At 36.7% G+C, this 26166-nt stretch overlaps 1 protein-coding gene across 9 annotated transcripts in view; it reads left to right on the top strand.

Annotated features, from left to right (window-relative positions):
- The window catches only part of RNF216 (ring finger protein 216), a 228919-nt gene that overhangs the window by 123107 nt on the left and 79646 nt on the right, over positions 1 to 26166 (top strand). For all 9 annotated transcript variants that reach the window (XM_056806441.1, XM_056806446.1, XM_056806447.1 and 6 more), the window contains 5 exons: positions 3000 to 3139; positions 3395 to 3445; positions 5502 to 5639; positions 7143 to 7291; positions 8165 to 8243. In XM_056806441.1, the coding sequence (XP_056662419.1) occupies positions 3000 to 3139; positions 3395 to 3445; positions 5502 to 5639; positions 7143 to 7291; positions 8165 to 8243 (557 nt within the window). The remainder of the gene's footprint in view (positions 1 to 2999; positions 3140 to 3394; positions 3446 to 5501; positions 5640 to 7142; positions 7292 to 8164; positions 8244 to 26166) is intronic.

Raw genomic sequence — 26166 nt, forward strand, 5'->3', positions numbered from 1 at the left:
CTGAATAAGAGCCTTGGCTTTTGTTCATCAACTAGTTTCAAGGACAAATACTGTTTTAGAGAATAGTTGTTTTGAGGGAACATCAAAGTTTGAGGAAACAGATTTCAAATGTTGCCTATTTTTCAAACCTGAAGGTTGTAGTGACAAGAAAATGAACTTTTGTGGGGTAGAAACATGGCATATGAACAAATATTATTTGATTCTCAACTCAGTCCAGAAAAAAACCAGCCTCTAAGGTCTGTCATGAGCTCCTAGTATAGCAGGCAAAAAATTTAGGTGGACAAGAAATCATTTCTAAAGAATCACTTGAAAACCTGAGAGAATCTACCTTTTGTAATTTTTTTAGTTTAGAAATCCTACTGTACATACAAAATACATGCCTTTTCCATGTCTCTTTGATTGTCTTAAGGACTTTTATACTTGTGGATAAAATACTAAGGAAATTTTATGCTATATGAAATTCTGTACTATGTGTGTTCAGGTCATCTATAAGATGTAAAATTGATGAAATTCACAGGAAACATCACTTGAGATGCACGTTTCTGCATGGAGGGGAACCGTATCACCTTTTCATCAATCCACTGCTATATTTAGACACATTTTCTCCTGTTGGGCCTTCTCTATTTTATTGTTTATCCTTTGTTATTATCTAGACTTGTATGATTTTCAAGTATACTTTAAAGAATAATTCCTTTAAAGAAATCCAGAATTAAGAACACTTTATCAGGGCATAGAATCCTAGAGTTGGAAGAGACCTTATAGATCACCTCCCTCTCAGTTCAAGAACACTCTGATATTTCTGACAGGTGGTTATCTAAACTGATTGATTCTTTTCTCTAGCTGATACCTCACTTCTTTCTGAGGCAGCTCATACCATGATTGTAACATTTGAATTTTGAGAGGTCTTAAAAATCTGCTCCCTTTTGACATTCACTTGGTCTGCCAAATTCTGCCTTCTGGAGCAACACAGAATAAACTTAAGCCTTCTTTCACATACTTTCAGCACTTTAAAGGTACTAATTGATTTGATTACTCCCTCACCACTGCAGAGCAAAAATAATCATATCATAGTAGTCTATAGGAGTTGTCCCAGCAGAATTTTAAAAAATCATTGCTTAGCAACCTACCTTAATGAACGTTTCCAAACTTCGTTGGGCTGGTCCTCAGATGAAAAATGTATATAGTCTTGTCTTTTTTGATTTGGTAGCACCTACCAGAATTTGTGCTCTGCTAATATGGCTAAGAGCCCCTGGTCAACTCCATGTCATTATAATGCAATGGAATAAGGCTTTGTAGAAGTTTCATGTGACAGTCCTTAAAATATTTGAAAACTGCTATCATGTTCTATCTCTCAACTCCAGTTCTCAAGGAATAAAGATTCAGATTGTGGCTGCTTGTTAGGTTGTGGTAGAGAAGATGAAATTCTTGTTTAAAATGAACTAGACTAGCTGATTTCTAAGATCTCTTCCAAATTGGAATGTACATACATGGCATAGAAAGGAGAGTCTGTTAACTTGTCTCCATGTACAAACCTGATCTTCTCTATTCAGTACCTTTGTAATTGTTTTCTTTAAACTTAAATGTAGAAACTTACATTTATATTTTTTGCTAAGTTTCATCTTACTTGTTTTTTCCAACATTCTCACTTATCAGATAATTTTAAATCCAGATTCTATTGTTCATTATATTTGCAATCCCTCCCAATTTGGTATCATCTGCAAATATGACACTCACTAAAACATTTTGGTTATGTAGCTAGTAACACATTTTGAGATTAGTTATTTCATTGAATATTTTTGAAAGACAATCTTTAAGGGAAAAAATGGGTTCAACTTTCTACAACATTTAAAGATTAAGTATTTAAAACTTTTTATTCTCTCTTTACCAAATTTTGGTTTAAGCTTGTGTTTAGTGTGCATAAATATTAGTTATTAAAAGTTTCCTGTTATTATATTAATTTTACCTTTTCCCCTCCCATCTTTTATTTTATAAACATTTATATTTGGGGTTGTTATCACATCATTTAAGGAAAGAAAGTAATCATCCTCTTCCATTTTTTGGATGTGTGTATTTTGTAGTGGTGTGTGAGGTTTTCTTATAAAGTATTTAATTGGAGTTTAGGTCTTAAATTGTGCCAGGTTTTAGCCCATTAGTTCCAGTGGGAATTCCACTGGGATTTATACAAATACTGTAGTTAAATTCACATATAGAAAAAGGAAAGCAGGATTATATAAAACATAAAATTGAAATCACATAAATTAATAAAGATTAGTTTTAAAATAGAATTTTTTTTTGTTCATATTGCTGGTTAACTGTTGTTTTCTGTTTCAAAAGTTCTATACAGTATCTGATAGAAAAAGAAAAAAAAGGGCAGAAACAGCTAAAATGCTTCTAAAAATTATGTCAATTACTTTTACTTTCCTGTTTATGAGTAAGCCTTTCATACATCCTATTTCTCTGAGCCTAGACATTTTGGTCACTAATTTATAGCATGGGTTTGAAAATTTATATACCAAGTTCCTTTGTCCATCCTAAAAAAAATAACAGGAAATTTTTCTTTGGGGGGAAACTTCCATTTAGCACATAAAAACCCTTTCATTTACTTAAAAATGCATCAATCATGTAGTATAATGCCCCAGGCCCTATGAAAGAAACAAAGATTAGTATAATTCCCTTAAGATTCTGGTAATCTGAGAGAGAAGAAACACATACAATTATAATAAGGAAATGCCCTATGATAAATCATATTTGGTTTTGGTAGAAGGTTTCACAGAGGAGGCTATATTTGAAAGTAGGTACAATAGTGCAACATGGGTTTGGAAACAGCATGTTCTAGAGTTTGACTGGAACAAATGTTGTATCTAGTGGGAAGTAATGGGATATCTGACTGGAAGCGTAAGGAATGAGAGAGGTCAGAATGTAGAGGAAGTTGAATACCAAGACTCAATTTCTTGGCACTATATCTTTTGCTGAAGCTTTCACTGTCTTATATTCTTTAGGTGATGTAAAAATAGAAAAGCGGATGTTCTTTCTGGAAAATAAACGTAGACACTGGAGGTCCTATGAGAGGCATTCACTTCTTCCACCTGTAAGAAAAGAGCAAGAATTCTATGAAAGGAAAGTCAAGGAGATGGCTGAGGTAAGTTTGGGAGGGCATGGGTGAAGGTGCAACTATGGAGAGTATATTTCAATACATTTATTCACTGCTTGGGCTATGGAAAGAGTTGCATTGATATGTTTTACCATTGGGCCACCTAGCTGCTCTAACAGTAAGGGGGTTTTTGTGGGCGGTGTCAGGGGGAAGTTAAAAAGAATTTTAGCTAATGTAATGACATAGTTTATTGAATTCTTTTGTGGGTTGTATTTGTTATAATTTATTCTTTTTTCCTCCTAGCATGCTGACTTTTTGCTTGCCCTACAAATGAATGAAGAACAGTATCAAAAGGTAATTGCTTGAAGCATCATCTTTTTAATTAGTTTGTTTGTCTCTTTATGTACTTGTTTATTTATTGGGGAGGGGGGCTTTTGGTCAGAATTTCCTGACAATTTCATGGTCAATTATTTCAACAGAGTATTCATATTTTTTTCCATCTTAAGATGTTCTATCAAATTGATAGACTAACCCAGATTTCCCAACCAGATTAAAATGTAGAAGTGTTGAACAAAAGCAAAAAAATAAAAAATACAACATAGAGAATGTTAATACGTCATTTTCTAAGTCAGTATATATTGGCAGGGATCCCTTTCTATTAGTTTCACTACACTGGTCTAAACCGTAGATCAGACTCATAAATTGTTCTAATTCTTGATTAGTACCAAACTCAAATCTATGTTAGAAGAAGGATAATGAACCTAAGAAACCAAGTAATTTGATTAGCTGCTTGGGGCTACTGTTGAAGGAAACTTCAAAATTTCAGTGTTGATTTCACTTCTGAAGAAAAAAAAAAGATGTTCTTGGGCAAATTAGTTTTCATTGTTGTTCTCTGTTGCATCTCTGCCTCTCAAATTTCAGGATTAAATTGTAGTAGGAGTGCATTAGCTGCTATATCTGGCCTTTTGCAAGAAAATTGGACTCTTCCTAGCACCTATATTGTTTTGCTTATGCTTCTACTTTAATCATACCCTGAAGCAGTCTCTTTAAAATAATGCAAATTAACTTTTTCATTTTAAACTCTAGCTTCATTTCCTCTAAGAATTTTAGTTGACTTTGTACCCAAGCTTTGTGTCTCAGAGGCTTTGCTTTGCTCGTAAATGTTTTGGAGTTGGTCTTTTCTTCTAGGTTTGTTCCCCCATCTCTGTGATAGTTCTTTATTGCCGGTATCTTCTTTTGTTTAAATATTCTTTCATTTTTGTGTCTTAAATTGGGGTTTTATAGGTTTATAGGCTGGGATCTGCATACTTTAGGAATAAATGTTGAGGCCTTATTGACCTGTATTATCTGGAATTCTATAGCTTCATTCTCTGAGTATTGATTACTGTATTCTTTAGTCTTCAAAGAGATAAGTGATGGATCTACAAACTTTCATTAGGCCCTAACTAGTTTGATCTTAGGCAGAAGTTTTGTAGGTTCCCCACCCAGGTTTGCATTTGGGCAACATAGCTACAGGTCCTTGCACCTGGTTAGAATTTCAGTAGACATTGACTGGCCCTAGGCACCAGGGCAACCCTCCTTCCCCCCTAATTAGCTAGGAGGCTCTGCAGGATCAGAGCAAAAAAATTTATAGGTTTACACCTGATCCAAAATCTGCAATCCTTGCCTTTGTTACTTACTTGTAGGTCCCAGTTGAGGTCTGAGGGCTGAAATCATGATTCAGAGTTGTAGGTTGAGTGATAGACCTATCCTGGTTACTTGTCTATAAGCTGAATCCATGAACTTGGCTTGGAAAAATGACCTATTCTGGATTTTTGATTACTATGCAACCTGGTAGTTTTACTCAGTCCTTGTTGAAGTAGTTATGGAAGAGAATTCTGCTGAACTGCTTCCTTCTCCAGCTTTGCCAGTAAAAACTTAACTCCCCATAGAAACTTGTGATAAGGTTCCTAACTGCTCCATTGTTACAAGCCAAAGATGATTTGAGAGACCATTTTTGATCTTGGAATGTAGTGGGTAGAGAAAGCTGGACTTGAAGTCAGGAAGACTAGGCCAGATATAACCTTCAATACTTACTCTTTACCCTCTATCTCTATTCCCTACATCAAAATATAAACTTTTTCTTTTGCTAATACCCCCAGAACTTTGCACAATGCCTTATACATAATAGATGTTGAATAAATGTTTCTTGAATTGATTTTAAATAAAAAGAATGATTGAAAACAATATAAATATGTTACTTCAAGTAACTATGATAAGTGTCAGATAAATTGTCAGATAGCTTTTGTTTTCTGACATTTTTAGTTGACATTCAGTAAGACATTTGCATTGAATGTTGTAGTGAAATATGGCTATCCTTACTGCTTAAGGTCAGGAAATAGGTTATTTAATTTCTGCTTATGGATTGCAGGATGGTCAGATGATAGAGTGCCGTTGCTGCTATGGAGAATTTGCATTTGAGGAGCTGACTCAGTGTGTCGATGGTCACTTATTCTGCAAGGAGTGCCTAATCAAATATGCCCAAGAGGCAGTCTTTGGCTCAGGAAAGGTAAGACATGCTAAAATACACTCAGAATCAGAGGATGATTTGAGTGGCTGGCAAATCAGGACATAGTGATTCAGTGCCTTGTACCCATGCACTTCTTGGGACAAAGTGGCATTTTTTTAAGAAGTAGTAAACAATGTCCCTCCTAAACTTGCCCCTGACCCTGTCTGCAGGGCTCTTGCTGAGAGAAAGCGAAAATATATTTTCAAGCAACAGGATCCTTCTGCAAAGGACCAGTCCTCTAAAACTCACTGCCTACTTCCATCTTTTTTTGTACAAGACAGATGCCTAGTTGGCATCTAGAACAGAGCTCCCAAGAACTTTATAAACTGTTTATATTTTCTACTCACGTACATGAAAGTGCCAAATACATTGATGTTTATTCTGTAGGTGTTTTCCAAATATTTTTGATTGGATTATGATGCGTGACTGCTTTGTATAGTGTCTCATTTTTTGCACAAACTCATATTCGTGTGCTTGAGCATAATATGGGAAAGGATGTTGGGTTTTTTGTTGCAGTTCTTTATAAAGTTATATTATAAAGTCCTGTTTTAAGAATCAGAGCAAATTAACAGAGATACTTAGTTACTTTACAAGGAAGGGCTCATTATCAGTGCTATGGGTTATTTAGACCCTTTGTGTTTCCCTCTTTTTCTATTGCTTCATGTTTGGCTCTTTTACTCTTTTTAAAAAAATATACCTTTTTTAGGGATCAGGTGGGAGAAACCAAAAGAGATGAAATGAAATGAAATTTTGATAATCTTTAGGGGAGGGAGGGGGTTGAAACACCAAGTGGATGTTTCAGAAGTGTCTATGAATTTCATTAATTCTCTCTAAGTTGCCTCCAATGCCATTTTTAATAAAACTAACTATATAGTCAATCCTTGATTAATACTAGCCTGCATGTTCTTATCTTGTTTTAGATTTTAAATGTTGCTTGAGAGATTTACACTCTTTGGCATGAAATAATCCCTTTGACTCATTGAAGGGCCTCCCTGCGGTTTTGTCTCTTCTTGATTTCCTCCTTGTTGTGTTCAGGGTTGCTGATGTGATCTTACTAGCTCCTCTCTGAGCTTGGCCAGTGACCTCATGGGGACTCAGGTTGATTCCTGCTACTTATTGAACTGTTGCCATTATCTTGTCCACCATCAGATATTTGTTAGTTGCCTATTTGTCATTTGTGTTGGTAGCTGTGCTATAGTGGGAAGAACTTTGAATTTAGAATCCTAAAACCTGGGCTTGTATGCCAGTTCTATTTGTGTGACTTTGGGTAAGTCTCCAAGCCTGGCAGAGCCTCATGTAGCAACCTTACAGTGGGGATCATAGGTGCTCCCTGGATGGTGAGGCTTAGATAAATTTCCATCTGTGACATATTTGGTAAGCTGCAAAATGAAGTGCAAATGTTAACTGTTTTAAGATAGCTATCCTTGTGGAAGACCCAACTGAGTGATTGATACTTAGTATTCTGAACCATTTCCTTAATTTTTCCTTACATTACCATTATAGTCAGAGCTCAGCTGTATGGAAGCCAGCTGCACATGTTCGTTCCCAACCAGTGAACTGGAGAAGGTGTTGCCAGAAACCATCCTACGGAAGTACTATGAGCGAAAAGCTGAAGAAGAGGTAGCTGCAGCTTGTGCGGATGAACTGGTCAGGTGAGTTCACACAGTCCCCTGGGTTTGATCTGGACCCAGGGCCATTCCTTTGCCATCCTGATACCTGACCATTTTTAGACAGAAGGAAGTACCTATTTTCAGGTTCTTTTTACTTTTGCCCTAGCCTTCCTGAAACAAAAAGGATACAATATATTTGAGAAGAAAGATACAATTTTGGTCTGAAGATGCTTTTTATTGACTTTTTATTTTGCTTCCCCAACATTTCACTCTCTCATAGCTAGGGAGCCAAGGCATTGGGAGCTACCCCATGCCTGACTCTCCAGGCTTTGTCCAGGGTAGGCCCCTAAGCTTGGAGTGCATGCCCTCCACCCCTCTGCCTCTTCATTCAAGGTTCCACTTAATTTTTCCACTTCTTTAGAATGCTCTATCCCTCCAGGGATCTCATCTATACATGTATACAATCTTCCCCCCTTTTTCCTTCCCTCCCCTACTCTCTCCACACACATACTTACGTGCGCGCGCGCACGCGCGCGTGTGTGTGTGTGTGTGTGTGTGTGTGTGTGTGTGTGTGTGTGTGTGTACGCATGCACCATATATGTGATAGCCTATTTATTTGTTAAATCCCCAAATAATATTTAAGGCCTTGGAGGTTAGGGACTTTTTTGTTTTGTCTTTGTATATCCTGCCCTTGGCACAGTGCTGGGAAACTTAATTGTTAATTGGATCCAAGTCGACTGGCCTAAGAAACAAAGGGTAACAGGTGATAGGGCATGTGAACTATGCACATGTCATTAGTCATCCTGTTCAGCACCCCAAATTTGTGGGCATAATGAAGCTAAATCAAACTTAGTCTGTATTATCAACTCTATATAAGTTGTGAGCATATATTCATTATGATCTTTTGGACTTCAGGTGTCCCTTCTGTAACTTCCCAGCTCTTTTGGACAATGAAGTGAAGTGGTTCAGTTGTCCCAATCCTCGTTGCAGAAAGGTAGGGGAACTGATCTTTTCCTAGAAATATAACTATTATTACTTTAAAGCCAAGATGATTGTCTTCCATCCTGACCCTTTTGATTGACTGGTGGGCAGACATGAAAGGAAATACAATCCTTTTCAGTACACCAAATGAAGAATTTGTACTTTGTAAAAGTTAGGTAAAGGTGTAAAACATGTGATTTGGCTTTTGTTGTAAATGCTGACATTATAATGTCAAATGTGCAGGTTTTAATTACTTTTGTTTTTCTATTTCAAGAACGGCATTATACCATAGTGACTGTTAGCTTAAAAGTCTAGCCATAGCTTTTGAAAATTTTGAGTAACATTAATTTATTGGATGAGAAGTGAACAAGCTATTCATCTCTAAAGATTTTTCTCTCTGTCTTATGCTCTAGCCTCCCATGTAAATTGAGACATCCTAAGAATTCTCAAGAAAAATCATGTGAAACTTTTGCTAGGACTTGCTTAGTGTGACTTGTGTGAGTGACAGCTTTTGGGGGTGGGAGGCCTAGTTAGGAGAATTAAATAATTAAATTGATTATTTGTAGCCAGAAAAACTTGTAAGTCAATGAGGTGGGAAAATTAAGCTTTTCTTACTCTGTTTTTATTAGTTGTATGACCCAAATAGGTTCTTATATTAACTAGGATCAAAAAGAGTTCTTCATAGGGTTATGAAATGGGGATGTATATATTTATATATGTAGGGATTAGTCACCAATATTTGTAATTCATTATGTTCTTTTCCTCCATTTTTAATTCATTGTTACTACAGATAATTTTTTTAATTAGCAGGATTATTGGATGATTTAAATTATGTAGCCATTCACATTTTGGCTCATCAATTTATTTCTAATATTATATTCCAAAATAACATATCCAAAGGTAGATATATTATTCTTCCCTGAAAATTTTATGATTCAAATTTTTAAAAAATCCATTTGTAATTGTTTAGATGGGTGGATAAACTAATGGAAGGAGCTATGTTGGAGGAAAACATTTGACTCATCTCATCTTTTCTTGTGAGCATGGTGGAAGGGAAAATACCACTAGGTGGCAGTAGCACTCTATGTCTAAAGGGGAATATTTTCTGTTCTGGTTAGTTATTGGGCATTTTTTAAGTATTCATGCCATCAAAACACTGGCTTGTAAGCAGAATTGACAAAATGCTTTTGGGCATAACACTAAAACAAGTAGTTATGTGCATTCAGAATTTTACATCAAAGATATCAACATTCTCATGGCATATGTTTTTACCTTCCTTTTATGTGGCATAAATTTTGCTCTATATACTATTCTTCAGCAAGATGCTTAGGCTAACTGTTAATCCTTGAGGATTCATAGTGTTTCAGTAATGAGTCCAAAACTGATTTTGCCTATATGAGATTGACTATCATTTTTTTTCTTGAAGAAGTACTCTTCTGCCAGATTTCTAGTAACTTGTCAATCAATGTATGATGAAGAGTTCCTATTAACACATATCCAGAAGAGAGTCTGAACAATTGGAAACCTTCCCCTGAAATCGCAGAAGAAAGAAACATTGTATTCTTGATGATATAGAAGAGAGTCTTTGTTTCCTACCTTTGATGGAATGCTTTTGTTAGGATCCTGGGATCTCTTGTGTGCTTTGAGATAAAGAATTCATCAGTTCCTTTTTCACTAAGGGTTGGCTTTTGGGGGAGGGATTGAATGAGTGACTGCTGGGGTCATTAGGAAATCTGAAGGCAATGTCTCTGGAAGCTGAAAAAATTAGAGATTATTCTTGTTGAGACTTTTTTCCTAAAGGGACTGTGGCTTTAATAGGTTAACTTGGAGATGATGTTGGTAGAAATTTTAGGAGTAATGAGCTGGAGTAAAAGCTTAAATTAGGCCAATAAAACATGCATAAAAAAGAATATTCAATAATAGACATTTTAAGCAGAGCAGTTGTGAAGATGTTCAGCTACTCATTTCATGACTTCATGTTGCATTTGAGGTATGGGTGATTTGATATAACCACACACTCTTATCCTGTTACCATTTATATTCATATTTGTTTATTTTCTCTCCCCTACTCTTCACTCTTCTTCCCCACTCTATCCCTTCTAAGATACCATGATGCATTTTCCCCAAGAGCAGTTGAAATGTAACTGATATTAACATCTGCAATGGGCAGATCTGTGTTGAAAAGAAGGCATCTTCAGCATCCCACAGTAACTGAATGGACTCGTGAAGAGCATCTAAATGAATCTGCACCAGCTGTCAGTGCCAGTTTGGCTCCAGCTGTGTTAACTGAAGTTTGGAAATAATTTGAATCCTAGCCAATCAACTGACTGCCATAAAAAGTACATATCTCTACATTTACAGAGATGCAATTAGGGTTGTGATCCTTTTGTTTACCACTATGTTAGAGCCATTTATATAGGTCAAACCATTGCATCCTTATGCATCATAGCCTCCTGAGCTCTGGATAATAGGGGTTCTACCATTTTATCTTTGTAGAGGTCAAGACTTAACATTGTCTCATTTAATAGAAGAATGTAAAGGAGCAGATTTCCAGTGTTACAAAATTCAAATGAACAACAAAAGAATTAGAGCAGTCTTTTGGAGTTATAATGAAATTTGACCTGTATAATGCAAAAAAGGTTGCCACATCTAGAGTGAGTATCATGGAGGTTAGCTTTTAAGGTTAAGTCCACTCATATTACAGATGTCTTTCCAGTGTATCCTAAGCTATACCATAAAGGTTCTCTGCATTGTTTCTCCTTTCAAATTCTTTTCCAGAGGAATTGTGATTATATTACAGAATTTTAACTTAGCGTTATGAACTGTACTCAGGGAAATATGTCTTTGTTTTTCAGTGTCTCTTATTGCCTCTGTTTATCAGCTTCAAGCTTTTTTTGTCCCCATATTAAGAAAGGACAGCTAATCTATTTGCCTTTACAGAGGCCCTGATCCCATTGGAGGATTTCAGTTTATTATCCCCTTGATAAAAATATACGATGTTAAATGCTCTGAGTATAATTTGCAGGGTTGAAATTTTTTTCTATTTTAAGAACAGTAATAGAAAAAATACTGGTAAACCTTTGGTTTTGCATCCTTTAAAACATACATATTTCTTGGGGAAATGAAATAAATACATCATTTGATATAGTTACGTTTGATTGTGTATGTCATATTGCAGTTTTTATGAACATGTCATCTTCCTTGTTAAACTCTTAAGAGCAGGCACCAAGTCATATTCACTTTGTATCTCAACACCTAGCATAATGTCATACTGCTCTGCCCTATCCAGAACTAAATGGTAGCCATTGGACTCAGTGGTCACAGGCTCTCCGTGAAGCCTTTCCCTTCCCCTGGTCCAGCTCCCACTACTCCAGGCTATATGATGACACCCTATCCCTAGAAGGAGACAGTGAGAATAGTCTCCAGCCCCACTCCCTCCTTCTTGAAGCAAGGAATATCTATGTTTAAATCCAACCTCTGACACATATTTGCTCTGGGACCCCAGGAAAATTGCTTAATTTCTCAGTGTTCCAGGTAACCCACTAAGGGCAAAGCTTATAGAGATGCTTAAATTGGTAGACATAGTTTCCCCAGCTGTCACTACTAAAGAAATCACAGGTCCAATATCTATCCTCTCCTTTAGCTTATATGTAAGTATTCACTTGTGTGGTGCAAACTAGAATGCTGTAAGAATTCTGAGACAGAAAAGCAAAAAAACTGGCATCTTTAAAGTTCCATTCACCAGAGTAGCCAAATCATTACCTTAAAAGTGTTAATCTACCCAAGAAAGCCCTTCAGGAAGGAAATGTTTATTTATCAGTAACCTTGGTTTTCTGATCAGCATTGGCTGTCCAGCCTTCTATACTTTAGAGGAAATAGATTTTTACATTTTATTTCAAGGAAAAGCAAGGTTTTTTGTTTTTTGTTTTTTTTTTTTAATGAGAAGTGACAATTCATTTGCCCTTTTGGAAATAGTAACAGCATATATTGACACCATCTTGAACAACTTTAATCTAACAACCTTTCCTAACTTCTTCAAGTACATAGACATGCTCTGGGTGACCTTGGGGAGGAACACAGTAGTAGCAAGTTAAATAATATATCTTCTTGATGTTACTTTCCCATTGCTCAGTTTCTATAACTTACTATTTGTCCCCTAGAGAAATGAACAAATGAAACATGCTGAGGATTCTCGTTCTCCATTGCTTCTTTTCTCTGTCCTTTCCTTTTCCTATCACCGCCATGGAAGGGTTAAGGGACCTGGGAAGTAATAGTCAAAATTGGGATCCGGTAAATCTTCTAAGAAATTTAGCAGGAGTTACAATAGAATTGTAAAATGCAAGATTTTATTGCCATGACTCATTCATGATTTGAGGAGCATAAGGGAGGATGTTTTAGAACAGTCTCAGCTGTCTCTGGACATGAGTGTGTCATCTTTCCTCCCTCTAAAGTCCAGCTTCACACTTTGTCTGCCTGCCTTTTGTTGCTAATAACAATTCCAAGAGCTGATCTCCTGTTGGCAGAGATCACACCTCCCCACACCATCTTTTCTATCAGTGCTTTTAGAATCCACATAGTACTTAGAGGAATAACTCTTTGTGGTCTTTAGAAGAGACCTATGTGAGCACTTTATTAAAATAGAAACTCCCACTCCTAGTTGTCAGAGTTTTTTGGCCATTGCTTAGCCTTTGTTAGTCCCATCCCTGATTGACCTTGCACACAGGCTTTTTTTGTTTTTTTAAGTTGGATGGGTCATTAATATAACCAGGGTGTTTTGAGAGTACCCTTCTTTCTCAAAACCACATACCCTTTTCCATTCTTTTCCATTGTGTTGCATGTTATTATTGTAATTTAATATTTGTCCTTGGGTACTGGTATGTGCCTGTTTTCTCATTGACAGGAGGATGCATTAAAAAGTGTTAAATTCATTCCTGTAGTTTAAAAAAAATTACAAAACTGTTAATCATGCTCCTTTCACACACACATTTTAAAAAATGTGTTTGCCTCGTAGGTAAATTGTATGTCTTGGTGCCAGCAGAATTATCCCATATGTGTATATGTTTGAAATGATTCTTTTGGTGGTCTCCCAGAATCTGTATGTGTTCTGAGTGGAGGATCGGGTTACCTCTTTTTTGCAGTCTCAGCACAAAACACTGCAGAATTTCCAGGCAGTAGAAAGATGGGAATCTGAACTAGAAACTGTCGCTATGGTAATAATACATGCATGAAGCAACTTGTATCCCTTTGGGTGCCTGTGTAAGAAAGAAGGAATGTGGAGAAAGGAAAGAGCAATAATATACTATATGGCAGCTCACCACATTAAGCATGGTTATTTCACAGCTTGAACTAACCTGGTTTTAAGTTGAGAGTTTGGTGGGGTTTGTTTTTGTTTTTGTTTGTTTTTGGTTTTTGGTTTTTGGTTTTTCATTTTTTGTTTGAATACAAAGTCACTTTTAAAATTGTGAATAGTAACTGAGAGATCAAGATTTCAAGGATCTCTGAAGACATAACTAGCCTTTTGCTCTTAAAGAAGGTGCCTTTCCTACCAGCAGTGAAATGGGATTGAGAAAATAAATAGGTTCTCTGCCTAACTTTTCATCCCTGAAGTAGTTTGTGCTGATTTCACAGACCCATAATCAGAGCATGAAGAATATATATCAATAATCTGTGATCAATGCCACTGTTCAGAATAAGCCTGGCCCTTAGGTTCTGTAAAATCTATCTCAGATTTGCCAGACCTAAGAAATCAATTTCTTGAAACTGAATCATACTAGTATGCTCTCTTGCTAAGCTAAAGTGCCCTAATATTTATGTGAGTGGTACAGTCAGAGTTAAAATTCACTGTTGCAAATTAGCACAGTGGTTAAAAACAAGAAGCAGCAAATTCACTAAAGTCACAGCCACGGTAATAATAATCTTGGAGGTAGAGCTTAGCATGCAGATTGTGTAAGACTAAAGCACCAGTTTTACGTCAGCCCAACCAAAGGTATAGTAAGTGTTAGAGTATTGTTGTACAAGTCCCAGCACTGTTGTTTTTAAAAAGGAAGATTACTACCAAAAAAATGTGTAATTTACTGTATTGGTTAGACCCATTACCCAAAGAGAAATGTTGAAAACTTGATGAACTTTCAGAGAAGAACCATAAAAAGGCTGAAAAATAAGAGCTCTATGGTGATGTAGGGAAATTATAGTAAGGAAATTTCATCTACCAATGCATATTTTAGAAATGAGTTGCCCACATCTCCTGAAAAGTCATTTGACTTTACCACAGGTCATAAATTTAATATAGAATGTGTTAGATTTTTTGACTCGGGTGTTAGGGCTGCATACACTACCCTGTTCTCTTTCTCTTTGAAGTAACTAAGTAAGTTTTTGTCTTTAAAAGGGTTCTTACACAAAGCCCAATCGCTAGGCAATTTCTATCTGCATTGGAGAAAGTTAGGAGAAAGCCCAAATAGCCTGTTTATAAAGATCTCAAGAAAGCTTTCCAGATAGTGAGATATGATCATAGGGTCAGTAGGGACTTCAAAGGTAATCTAGTCTAACCTCATTTTACAGATCATGAAACAGTACCAGACATTTAATGAATTGCCCAAGGTTGTATAGGTTTGGTTTTTTTAATAAATTTTTATTATTTACACCATCATAGCTTACCCCAATATCCTTCCCCCTCCTCCTCACTGAGAACATTTCTCATAAAACAGAATTTTTTAAGGACATAATTAGAAAAAGAGGAGGAAAAATTAGTACAGTGGATTTTATATTTCAAAGTCCAAAAACATGTGTAATGGGTAACACCTTTGGGCTTTTCCACTTCTATGAATGGGTTGCATAAGTATTGAGTGACAGAGGCAGGTTTAGAAGTGCTGTGATTCTAAATACACCATTCTTTGCACTATTATTTTTTAAATCCTATTTTCTCCCAATTACATGTAAAAAACAGTTTCCAACATTTTTTCAAAGAGTATTGAGTCTGGAATTCTCTCCTTCCCTCCCCTCCCCCATACCCATTCATCCTTTTTGAAATGGTAAGCAATCTTATATATATTTTACATATGCAATCATGTAAAACATCTTTCCATGTTAATACTTTTGTGGATGGAAACCAAAAAAAAGAGCAAAAGTAAAAAAACTTTCCTTTTCCTTTGGTCTCTGTCAGTTCTTTTTCTCTAGAAGCAGGTGGGATTTTTTCTCATGAGTCCTTGGGATAGTTTTGGATCACTGTATTGCTGAGAATAGCTAAATTTGTTCATTTTACAGTATTCCTGTTACTGTGTACAATGTTCTCCTAGTTCTGCTTATTTCACTCTGGTTTAGTTCATGTAACTCTTTCCAGATTTCTTCTGTACTTCTCCTGCTTATCATTTCTAATAGCACAATAGTATTTCATTACAATCATGTACTGTAAGTTAATCAGCCATTCCCCAGTTGATGGGTATCCCCTCACTTTCCAATTCTTTGCTCCTACAGAAAGAGCTGCTTTAAATACTTTTATATATAAAAGTTTTTCTCATTTTTGTTTTTTGTAATTTGAGGATACAAACCTAATAATAGTTTTACTGGGTCACAGGATATTGTATTATTTTATAGTTCTTTGGGCATAGGTCCAAGTTGTTCTTTAGAATGATTGAATAATTTCACAACTCCTCCAACAATACATTCATGTCTCAATTTTCCCAAATTCTCTCCAAGTTTTGTCATTTTCCTTTTCTGTCATAATAGCCAATCTGATAGGTGTGGGGTGGTACTTCAGAGTTGTTTTAATTTTCATTTAACAATGAATTAGCAGAAATAATAAATGTAGCCTTTTCAGATCATAAGGCAATAAAAACATTGGATCAGTAAGGGTACATGGAGAACTAAATCAAAAATTAATTGGAAATTAAATAATATGATACTCCAAAATTGGTTGGTTAGAGAACAAATCATAGAAACAATTAATAATTTCATCGAGGAAAATGACAATGGTGAGACATCCTTTCAAACCTTATGGGATGCAGCCAAAGCAGTAATCAGAGGAAAATTCATATCCCTGAGTGCATATATTAACAGATTAAGGAGGGCAGAGATCAATGAATTGGAAATGCAAATAAAAAAACTTGAAAGTGAACAAATTAAAAACCCCCAGGAGAAAACCAAATTAGAGATCCTAAAAATTAAGGGAGAAATTAATAAAATCAAAAGTGATAGAACTATTGAACTAATAAATAAGACTAGAAGCTGGTACTTTGAAAAAACAAACAAAATAGACAAAGTACTGGTCAATCTAATTTTAAAAAGGAAAGAAGAAAAAAGCAAATTAACAGCATCAAAGATGAAAAGGGGGACATCACCTCCAATGAAGAGGAAATTAAGGCAATCATTAAAAATTACTTTGCCCAATTATATGTCAATAAATATACTAATCTAGGTGATATGGACGAACATATAGTATAGTAGTAGTCTCTCGGTAACCAAGGATGACGATTGTCTTTGTGCATTTTCATCTATGATAGATGAGTGTGCACAAAGACACTTGTGCATGAAGGAGATTTAAGTAGAAAAGTCAATGCACAGAGACCGTCCCACTCTCTCGGCATTGGAAGCCTGGGTCCAGTGGCACGAAAAATCGTTACACCTGGAGACTTCCTCAGCTACATTGGATGGCCGTGTTGTCCTTTGTGCCCCAACATGCCCTGAGCACTCCACAGTGCTTTGTTGCGACGGCCTCTCAGCCATTGAACCTTCTCATTGGTTTCTTCCATCTGTTTGGCTGAAGCAGTCTTCACATGCTGGGTGAACAAAGCCTTAGTTCTACAACCCGATGGCTACCCTCACAAGGTTTAGCCGGCCTGTCGAAGCCGTTGCCCGGGGTGTGGCCACTGCTGCGTGCTAGCAGCTACTAGGAGCCACAAGTGAGAGCCTAGACTAACAGAAGAAGAAATAGAATTCTTAAATAATCCCATATCAGAAAATGAAATCCAACAGGCCATCAAAGAACTCCCTAAGAAAAAATCCCCAGGGCCTGATGGATTCACAAGTGAATTCTATCAAATATTCAAAGAATAGCTAATCCCAATACTATACAAACTATTTGACATAATAAGCAAAGAGGGAGTTCTACCAAACTCCTTTTATGACACAAACATGATAATACTGATTCCAAAACCAGGCAGGTCAAAAACAGAGAAAGAAAACTATAGACCAATCTCCCTAATGAATATAGATGCAAAATCTTAAATAGGATACTAGCAAAAAGACTCCAGCAAATGATCAGCAGGGTCATTCACCATGATCAAGTAGGATTTATACCAGGGATGCAGGGCTGGTTCAGTATTAGGAAAACCATCCACATAATTGACCATATCAACAAGCAAACCAACAAAAATCACATGATTATCTCAATAGACGCAGAAAAAGCCTTTGACAAAATACAACACTCATTCCTACTGAAAACACTAGAAAGCATAGGAATAGAAGGATCGTTCCTAAAAATAATAAACAGTATATATCTAAAACCATCAGCTAATATCATCTGCAATGGGGATAAACTAGATGCATTCCCAATAAGATCAGGAGTGAAACAAGGATGCCCATTATCATCTCTATTATTTGACATTGTACTAGAAACACTAAGCAGTAGCAATTAGAGAAGAAAAAGAAATTGAAGGCATTAAAATAGGCAAGGAGGAGACCAAGTTATCGCTATTTGTGGATGGCATGATGGTCTACTTAAAGAATCCTAGAGATTCAACCAAAAAGCTAATCGAAATAATCAACAACATTAGCAAAGTTGCAGGATACAAAATAAACCCGCATAAGTCATCAGCATTTCTATATATTTCCAACACAGCTCAGCAGCAAAAACTAGAAAGAGAAATCCCATTCAAAATCACCTTAGACAAAATAAAATACCTAGGAATCTATCTTCCGAGACAAACACAGAAACTATATGAACACAACTACAAAACACTCTCCACACAACTAAAACTAGACTTGAGCAATTGGAAAAACATTAACTGCTCATGGGTAGGACGAGCCAATATAATAAAAATGAATATCCTACCCAAACTTATTTATCTATTTAGTGCCATACCCATTGAACTTCCAAAAAATTTATTATCTGATTTAGAAAAAACCATAACAAAGTTCATTTGGAAGAACAAAAGATCAAGGATATCCAGGGAAATAATGAAAAAAAAATACAAAGGAAGGGGGCCTTGCAGTCCCAGATCTCAAACTATATTACAAAGCAGCAGTCATCAAAACAATTTGGTACTGGCAAAGAGACAGAAAGGAGGATCAGTGGAATAGACTTGGGGCAAGTGACCTCAGCAAGACAGTATATGATAAACCCAAAGATCCCAGCTTTGGGGACAAAAATCCACTATTCGATAAAAACTGCTGGGAAAATTGGAAGACAGTGTGGGAGAGATTAGGTTTGGATCAACACCTCAAACCCTACACCAAAATAAATTCAAAATGGGTGAATGACTTGAACATAAAGAAGGAAACTATAAGTAAATTAGGTAAACACAGAATAGTATACATGTCAGACCTTTGGGAAGGGAAAGACTTTAAAACCAAGCAAGACTTAGAGTCACAAAATGTAAAATAAATAATTTTGACTACATCAAACTAAAAAGCTTTTGTACAAACAAAACCAATGTAACCAAAATCAGAAGGGAAGCAACAAATTGGGAAACAATCTTCATAAAAACCTCTGACAAAGGTTTAATTACTCAAATTTACAAAGAGCTAAATCAATTGTACAAAAAAATCAAGCCATTCTCTAATTGATAAATGGGCAAGGGACATGAATAGGCAGTTCTCAGCCAAAGAAATCAAAACTATTAATAAGCACATGAAAAAGTGTTCTAAATCTCTTATAATCAGAGATGCAAATCAAAACAACTCTGAGGTATCACCTCACACCTAGCAGATTGGCTAACATGACAGCAGAGGAAAGTAGTGAATGCTGGAGGGGATGTGGCAAAGTAGGGACATTAATTCATTGTTGGTGGGGTTGTGAATTGATCCAACCATTCTGGAGGGCAATTTGGAACTATGCCCAAAGGGCTATAAAAAACTGTCTGCCCTTTGATCCAGCTATAGCACTGCTGGGTTTGTACCCCAAAGAGATAATAAGGAAAAAGACTTGTACAAGAATATTCATAACTGCGCTCTTTGTGGTGGCAAAAAATTGGAAAATGAGAGGATGCCTTTCAATTGGGGAATGGCTGAACAAATTGTGGTATATGTTAGTGATGGAATACCATTGTGCTAAAAAGAATAATAAAGTGGAGGAATTCCATGGACACTGGAAAAACCCCCAGGAAGTGATGCAGAGTGAGAGGAGCAGAACCAGGAAAACATTGTACACTGTGGTACAATCGAACATAATGGACTTCTCCATTAGTGGTAATGCAATGTCCCTGAACAATCTGCAGGGATCTAGGAGAAAAACACTATAAACAGAAGACAAACTGTGGGAGTAAAAACACCGATGAAAAGCAACTACTTGACTACAGGGGTTGAGGGGACATGTCTGAGGAGAGACTCTAAATGAACACTCTAATGCAAATACCAACAACAGGGAAATGGGTTCGAGTCAAGAACACATGTGATAGCCAGTGGAATCGGGTGTTGGCTATTGGGGGGGGGGAGAAAATGATCTTTGTCTCTAATGAATAATGTTTGGAAATGATCAAATAAAATATTGTTTTTAAAAAAACAATGAATTAGATAATTTTTTGCATGACTATAGAGAACTTTAATTACTTTGAGAACTGCCTATTCATATCCTTTGACCATGTATCAGTTGGGGAATGACTTGTATTCTTATACATTTGACTTATTTCTCTTTATATTTGAAAAATAAGACCTTTGTTAGAGACTTGTAAAAAAATTTTGCTCATTTATGATTACTGTGCATTACTCTCCATCCTATTTCCCCCTGTTTGGGTTCTGACCACCACCTCCCCCAATTTGTCCTCTTTTCTATCCCCCCCCTCAATTCTTTCCCTTCCCCTTCTACTATCCTGTAGTATAAGATAGATTTCTGTAACCAGTTGACTATGTTGTGCTTCCCATGTTGAATCAGTTCTGATAAGAGTAAGGTTCACATACTCCCCTCCCCACCTCCCTCACCTTCCCCTTCACTGTAAAAGCTCTTACATGCCTCTCTTTTATGTGAGATAATTTACCCTGTTCTGTTTTTCCTTCTCTTTCCTCCCAATTATTTCCTCTTTCTCATGTCTTGATTTAATTTTATTTTTTTATGTCATCCCATTATATTCATCTCATACCTTTGCCCTTTGTCTATGTCAAGATTTTGTAAGTTTTTTATCTTTACAATATTGTTGTTATATAAATTGTTACCCTGGTTTTGTTCACTCTACTCTATATCAGTTCATGCAAGTCTTCCCAAGTTTCTCTGAAACCATCCCTTTCATCATTTTTAATAGCATAGTGATATTCCAGTAATGGAATTCATAGACCATAATTTTTCAACAGTTCTTTAATTGCTGGGTTCCATCTTGGGCACCATTAAGAGAAAAACCAACAGATGTTATAAATATATTTGTACATATGAGTCCCTTTTCTCTTTCTTTGATTTCTTTGGGGTAAAGGCCTACTAGGAATATTGCCAAGTCAGAGTTTAGTTATTTTTGCTACATAATTCCAAATTGCTTTCAAGAATGGTTGGACCCAGAACAATTTACAGCTTCGCCAACAGTGGGTAAATGTACCTGTTTTCCCACAGCCCCTTTAAAATTTGTCATTTTCCTGTCACTTTATGTCTTTTTAGTCTGATGGGTTTTGGAATTGCTTTAATTTGCATTTCTTCAATAGTGATTTGATGTATTTTTATATGTTTTTAATACCTTAATTTCTTCCTTTGAAAACTACTTGTACATATCCTTTGACCATTTTGCAATTGGGGAATGACTGCCATCACATTTCACAGTGATATGAAAAAAAAATTATGGAATCTTTCTCTTTTAAAAATAATAGCTTCTCACCTTTCTGAGTTCATTTGATGACCCTTCAAAGAACTTTCTAGCCTAAGGTTTCGTGTGTGTGTGTGTTTAAAGCTATGATTGTTAGATGTTCAAGCTGATGTTCAGGTTTATTTTCAAAAAGAAAGAGTCGGATATACTGAGCAAATCCCTCTGGCCTCATGAAAGTATTTATCAGTTTTGTTTTTTCTCAAGACCATAGAATAGAGACATTTTAGGTTTCAGAAACTTCTTGCTCCCAAGAATCTAACCCAAAATTCTAGTCCTTAGAGAAATACAACAGTATTTACCCATCTCATCTTTTTGACTATTAATATTCCCTTTGCTCATCTTCTACTCTTCAATCAGCATTCTGGTGTTAAAATAACTTCCTCCTTTGTGCCTCTAGCCATGGTATTCCTCAAGGTCAGAACCTTTAAGGTCTTCTACCTGACTTTATTTCCTTATTTTCTTTGAGTTAACACTAATATAACTTTTAGCTTCTTTGTCTCTGACAAATTATAATCCCTGCTTCATAAATCCTTTCCTTCCCACCCTTCCTTTCAGACTCATATTCCTGAAAGTCCTTTGTCAACGTCTTTGGGTGCAAAGGAAGCTAATAATAGACTTACTTCTGTATATTACATTTTCAATTATTACACGCGCACACACACACACAAATATACGTTTTCCCCTCTTTTCACTGGTCTGAAACCTATATAAAGTAAAGGTAAGAGAATATAGCCATCATGGGAATGGAGAGGGAGCAATAATAAACATTTAATAACACCTAGTACATTCAAAGCACTATGCTAAACACTTTACATATATTTTATTTATCCTCAAAACAGTCTTGTGCTATAGTTGCTGTTAATATCTCCATTTTACAGTTGAAGAAACTGAAGCAAATAGGTTAAATTATTTGTTACATAGCTACTAAGTGTTGAGAGACAAGATTAAAACTTGGGTCTTACTGACTACAAATTCAGGGCTCTATAATTGGAACCTGAGGAGAGCTAAAGAGACTTTTCTCCTGCTTTCACCAACTCTTCCTGCTCATGAGGCAGATTTCAGACATTGATCTCCACTAATGAAGGAAAAGTCCCATACAACTGGGCTTTGATGCTCAGGTTACAGTCCCTTCCTTTCAAAGATCACCTGGGAGAAGGCCAAAACCTGTAACTATACTATATGAATAAAAACATCAGTGCTTTAAAATAATTGTGATTTTCTTGGCATCCCAGATTAGCAATGTTTGGTGCCCTTGAGACTGAAATAAAATGCACATTAACAGTACATGTAGTTGACAGGGAACTGTACAAAGCATCACTTGGAGCATACTGACAGTGACATCATGCCTAATTGCATTCAGGATATGCACACTTTGGTCTTTTTTTTTTTAACCCTTCCCTTCTGTCTTAGAATCAATAGCATCAGTTCCAAGACAGAAGAGTGGTAAGGACTAGGCAACAGGATTAAGTGACTTGCTCAGATCAAAAAGCTAGGAAGTGTCCGAGGACATTTGAACCCAGGACCCAGGACCTCCTGTCTCCAGATCTGACTCTTTATCTACTGTGCCACCTAGCTGCCTCTCTGGTTAGGTTTTGTTTTTACATACTCTGGTTAGTCACAACCAAGATATCACTCATATTTTTACTGTCTCTTTTCATAGATGGGAAAATTAGTAGATAAGTTCCAAAGGCTTGCTGGTATTTATGTGTTCCAAATATGTAGAATGCATTAGTAATATTTTTCTTTGTATGCCTCATCTTGATGACATCTGTAGCCATCTTAGGCCAATAAAATTAGTTTTTTGCCAGCTCTAGGGTCCCTTCTTGTCCTGTATGCCCATAGTCATTTGTAAGGTATTCATATTGGTCATTCTTTCAGGCATTGAATAGTCACTTGAACATATGTTGTGTAGTAGGTACCAAAGGGAGTGCAGAAGTATATCTGATACTCTCTGCATCCTGTGGGAACTTATAATCTGGAAGGGTTGGTGAAGATGCAGAAAAACTACAAACAAAAAATCAATGATGTCACATGAAGAATGAAATTTAATTATCATCTCCTTCTATGTGGTAACACTGTCCTAGATGCTGAGGAAACAAAGATTTTTACAATGAAACAGTCTATGGCATTGTGAGTTAGTACTGGGAGACTTTAGAATATGGAGAAGTCACTTCTGGCCAGGGCCATCAGGGAAGGTTTCCCAGAAAAGTTAGGCCTTAGAGATTCAGTACAGTGCCTTAGACATGGTAAAAGGAACATTCTAGACTCAAGGTATGTCGTGAACAAAGGCATAGAGGCAGGGCATAGAAATGAGTTGTGTTTAGGGAATTCTAAATAGATAATTTCAGTTTAATAGTGTTAGACTGACAAAATAGAGTTTGTGTAGAGGAGACATGGAAAGATGAAACTTGGAAAAGCAGGTAGAAAGATGGTCATAGGTTTTGAATGTCAGATTAAGTAATTTGGACTTCATATTTTGATTGGGGGGGGTGCATTTTAGGAAATCTTATTAGGTAGCAGCATGTAAGGTGGTTTAGAACAGGAAGAGATGGAAATACAAAATCCATGACAATCAACAAGCATTCATTAAGGACCTACTAGTGTGCCAGGAACCACCAAGTACTGGATAGAAATAGAATGTTCCTACTCTCAAGGAACTCCACAGTCTGATGGAGTCATAGTCAAATATAAATCACTATATACAGATATAAACAAGATAAAGTGTGTCAACTCTGGGGTATAGTGAATAAAGTATTGAGCCTAGAGTCAGGAAGACCTGAGTTCAAGTCCAACCTCAGCCACTTAACTAGCTATGTGACCCTGAGTAGGTAGGTCACTTAACCTCTGCCTCAGTTTCCACATCTATAAAATGCAGATAATAACAGCACCCTACCTTGTAGGGTTGTTGTGAGGATCAATTAAGACAATATTTTTAGAGCAGCACAGTGCCTGGCACATAATTGGTATTATACAAATGCTTCTTCGCTCCTTTTTCCTTCCCTATCCTAAAGTGATGATAATTAGCAGATTATCTGTGCACAAGCATTAAGGGAGATCTGGAAAGGCTTTTTGTAGAAAGTAGAATATATTTGGGGAGAGTCTTAGAATCTAACTTGGTAATTTTTTTTTTAACTCTTACCTTCTGTCTTAGAATCACTACTGTGTTTTGGTTCCAAGGCAGAAGAGCAGTAAGGGCTAGACAATAGGGGTTAAGTGACTTGCCCAGAGTCACCCAGCTACAAAGTGACTGAACCCAGGACCTCCTATCTCTAGGCCTGGCAATCAATCCACTGAGCCACCCAGCTGCCCCCAACTTGGTAATTTTCAATATTGACTCCTGCATCCAATAACTTACTCTCTGTGAACCACTTCTGATACAGAAAACTCATTGAAACAAAATTGGATGGTGTTTTTTTTTAATCTTTACTTTTTGTCTTAGAACTGATATTCAAAATCAGCTTCAAGGCAAAAGAGTGATAAAAGGCTAGGCAATCAGGGTTAAGTGACTTGCTCAGGGTCACACAGCTAGAACGTGACTGAGGTCTGATTTGAACTCAGGACATCCCATTCCCTGGGCCTGGATCTCTATCCATTGAACCACCGAGCTGCCCCATGATGGTGTTTCTGTTTTATTTTAAGTCTTAACCTCTAGGGCCCAGGTGGTCTGAGGGATCAAAGTAGAGAGATAAAGTCTTTTTAATATTAAATTAATGATTTAGGAAAAAGAGACATCAGGGGCAGCTGGGTAGCTCAGTGGCTTGAGAGCCAGGCCTAGAGATGGGAGGTCCTAGGTTCAAAGCTGGCCTCAGACACTTCCCAGCTGTGTGACCCTGGGCAAGTCACTTGACCCCCCCCCCCCCCATTGCCTAGCCCTTACCAGTCTTCTGCCATTGACTCCAAGACGGAAGGTAAGGGTTTTTAATATGAGAGAGACAGACAGACAGAGAGAGAGAGGAAGAGAGAGAGGGAGGGAGGGGGGGAGAGAGAGAGAGAGAGAGAGAGAGAGAGAGAGAGAGAGAGAGAGAGAGAGAGAGAGAGAGAGAGAGAGAGAGAGAGAGAGAGAAAATATGAATATCAGTCAGAGGGTTGCAGGGAGAGAAGGAGAAAGACAAGGAAGCAAGCTGCACTCAGGTACATGATTTTCAGGTGCAAACCAGGACCTGGCAAGTTCATCTCTCATCTCTCTAACTCTTAGATTTTCACTTAAGTATGTTATTGAAAAAAATGATTAAAAAAAATAAAAGTGGTTCTCAGTGATAACCTTACTGCAAACTACAAGGAAGCAGGACAATTGTGAATTTCAAGCCTGGTATAATTGGCGAATACTACTTAGCTTAAATGTTATAGGTGAGTTTTTTTCTTAAAGGTGAAATAAAAGCTTTTAGTCCCTTAGAGTTAAGAGTATCATATGTATGATGCAAATGTTACAGGTTTTTCACCAATCTAGAAAGGTTTATTTTCTTGTTCAAAAGACGTGTTGGACATGCTTAATTTCTCTTTCCTAGATAAGCTTAATTTCTCTTCTCTCAAATAAGCTTAATTTCCCTAACTCCAATGTACATATGGAGAATTGCTTATTTCTTCTTTTGCAACATGTTTTCCCAGCTGTTAAGGAGCCTGTTTTGTCTTCCTGCCTCCTGACAAAAATGCACACAATCCAGAAGTCCCTTGGTACTTGCTGCTGTACATCGCTCCATAGACCCTATTTGTGGTGTTCTCAGAAATTGTATTTATTGAGATGTAATGGACTCCTTCCTTTGCTCATTGCCTCACAGGAGAAAGGGACTGAAGACAGTCACTGGCTAAAACAAAAGTCCCAATTCTTCCCTAGTGAGATCACTGAACTTTCATCCCAGATTCATTTTAAACTTCTTCATTTCAAAGGCCAGGGATGAGTGCAGTATCACAAAATCTGCTCCCTGGGTGTGCGTGCCCTTGTCCATT

The sequence above is a fragment of the Monodelphis domestica genome, chromosome 7 (genome assembly GCF_027887165.1).
Source record: "Monodelphis domestica isolate mMonDom1 chromosome 7, mMonDom1.pri, whole genome shotgun sequence".
NCBI lineage: Eukaryota > Metazoa > Chordata > Mammalia > Didelphimorphia > Didelphidae > Monodelphis > Monodelphis domestica.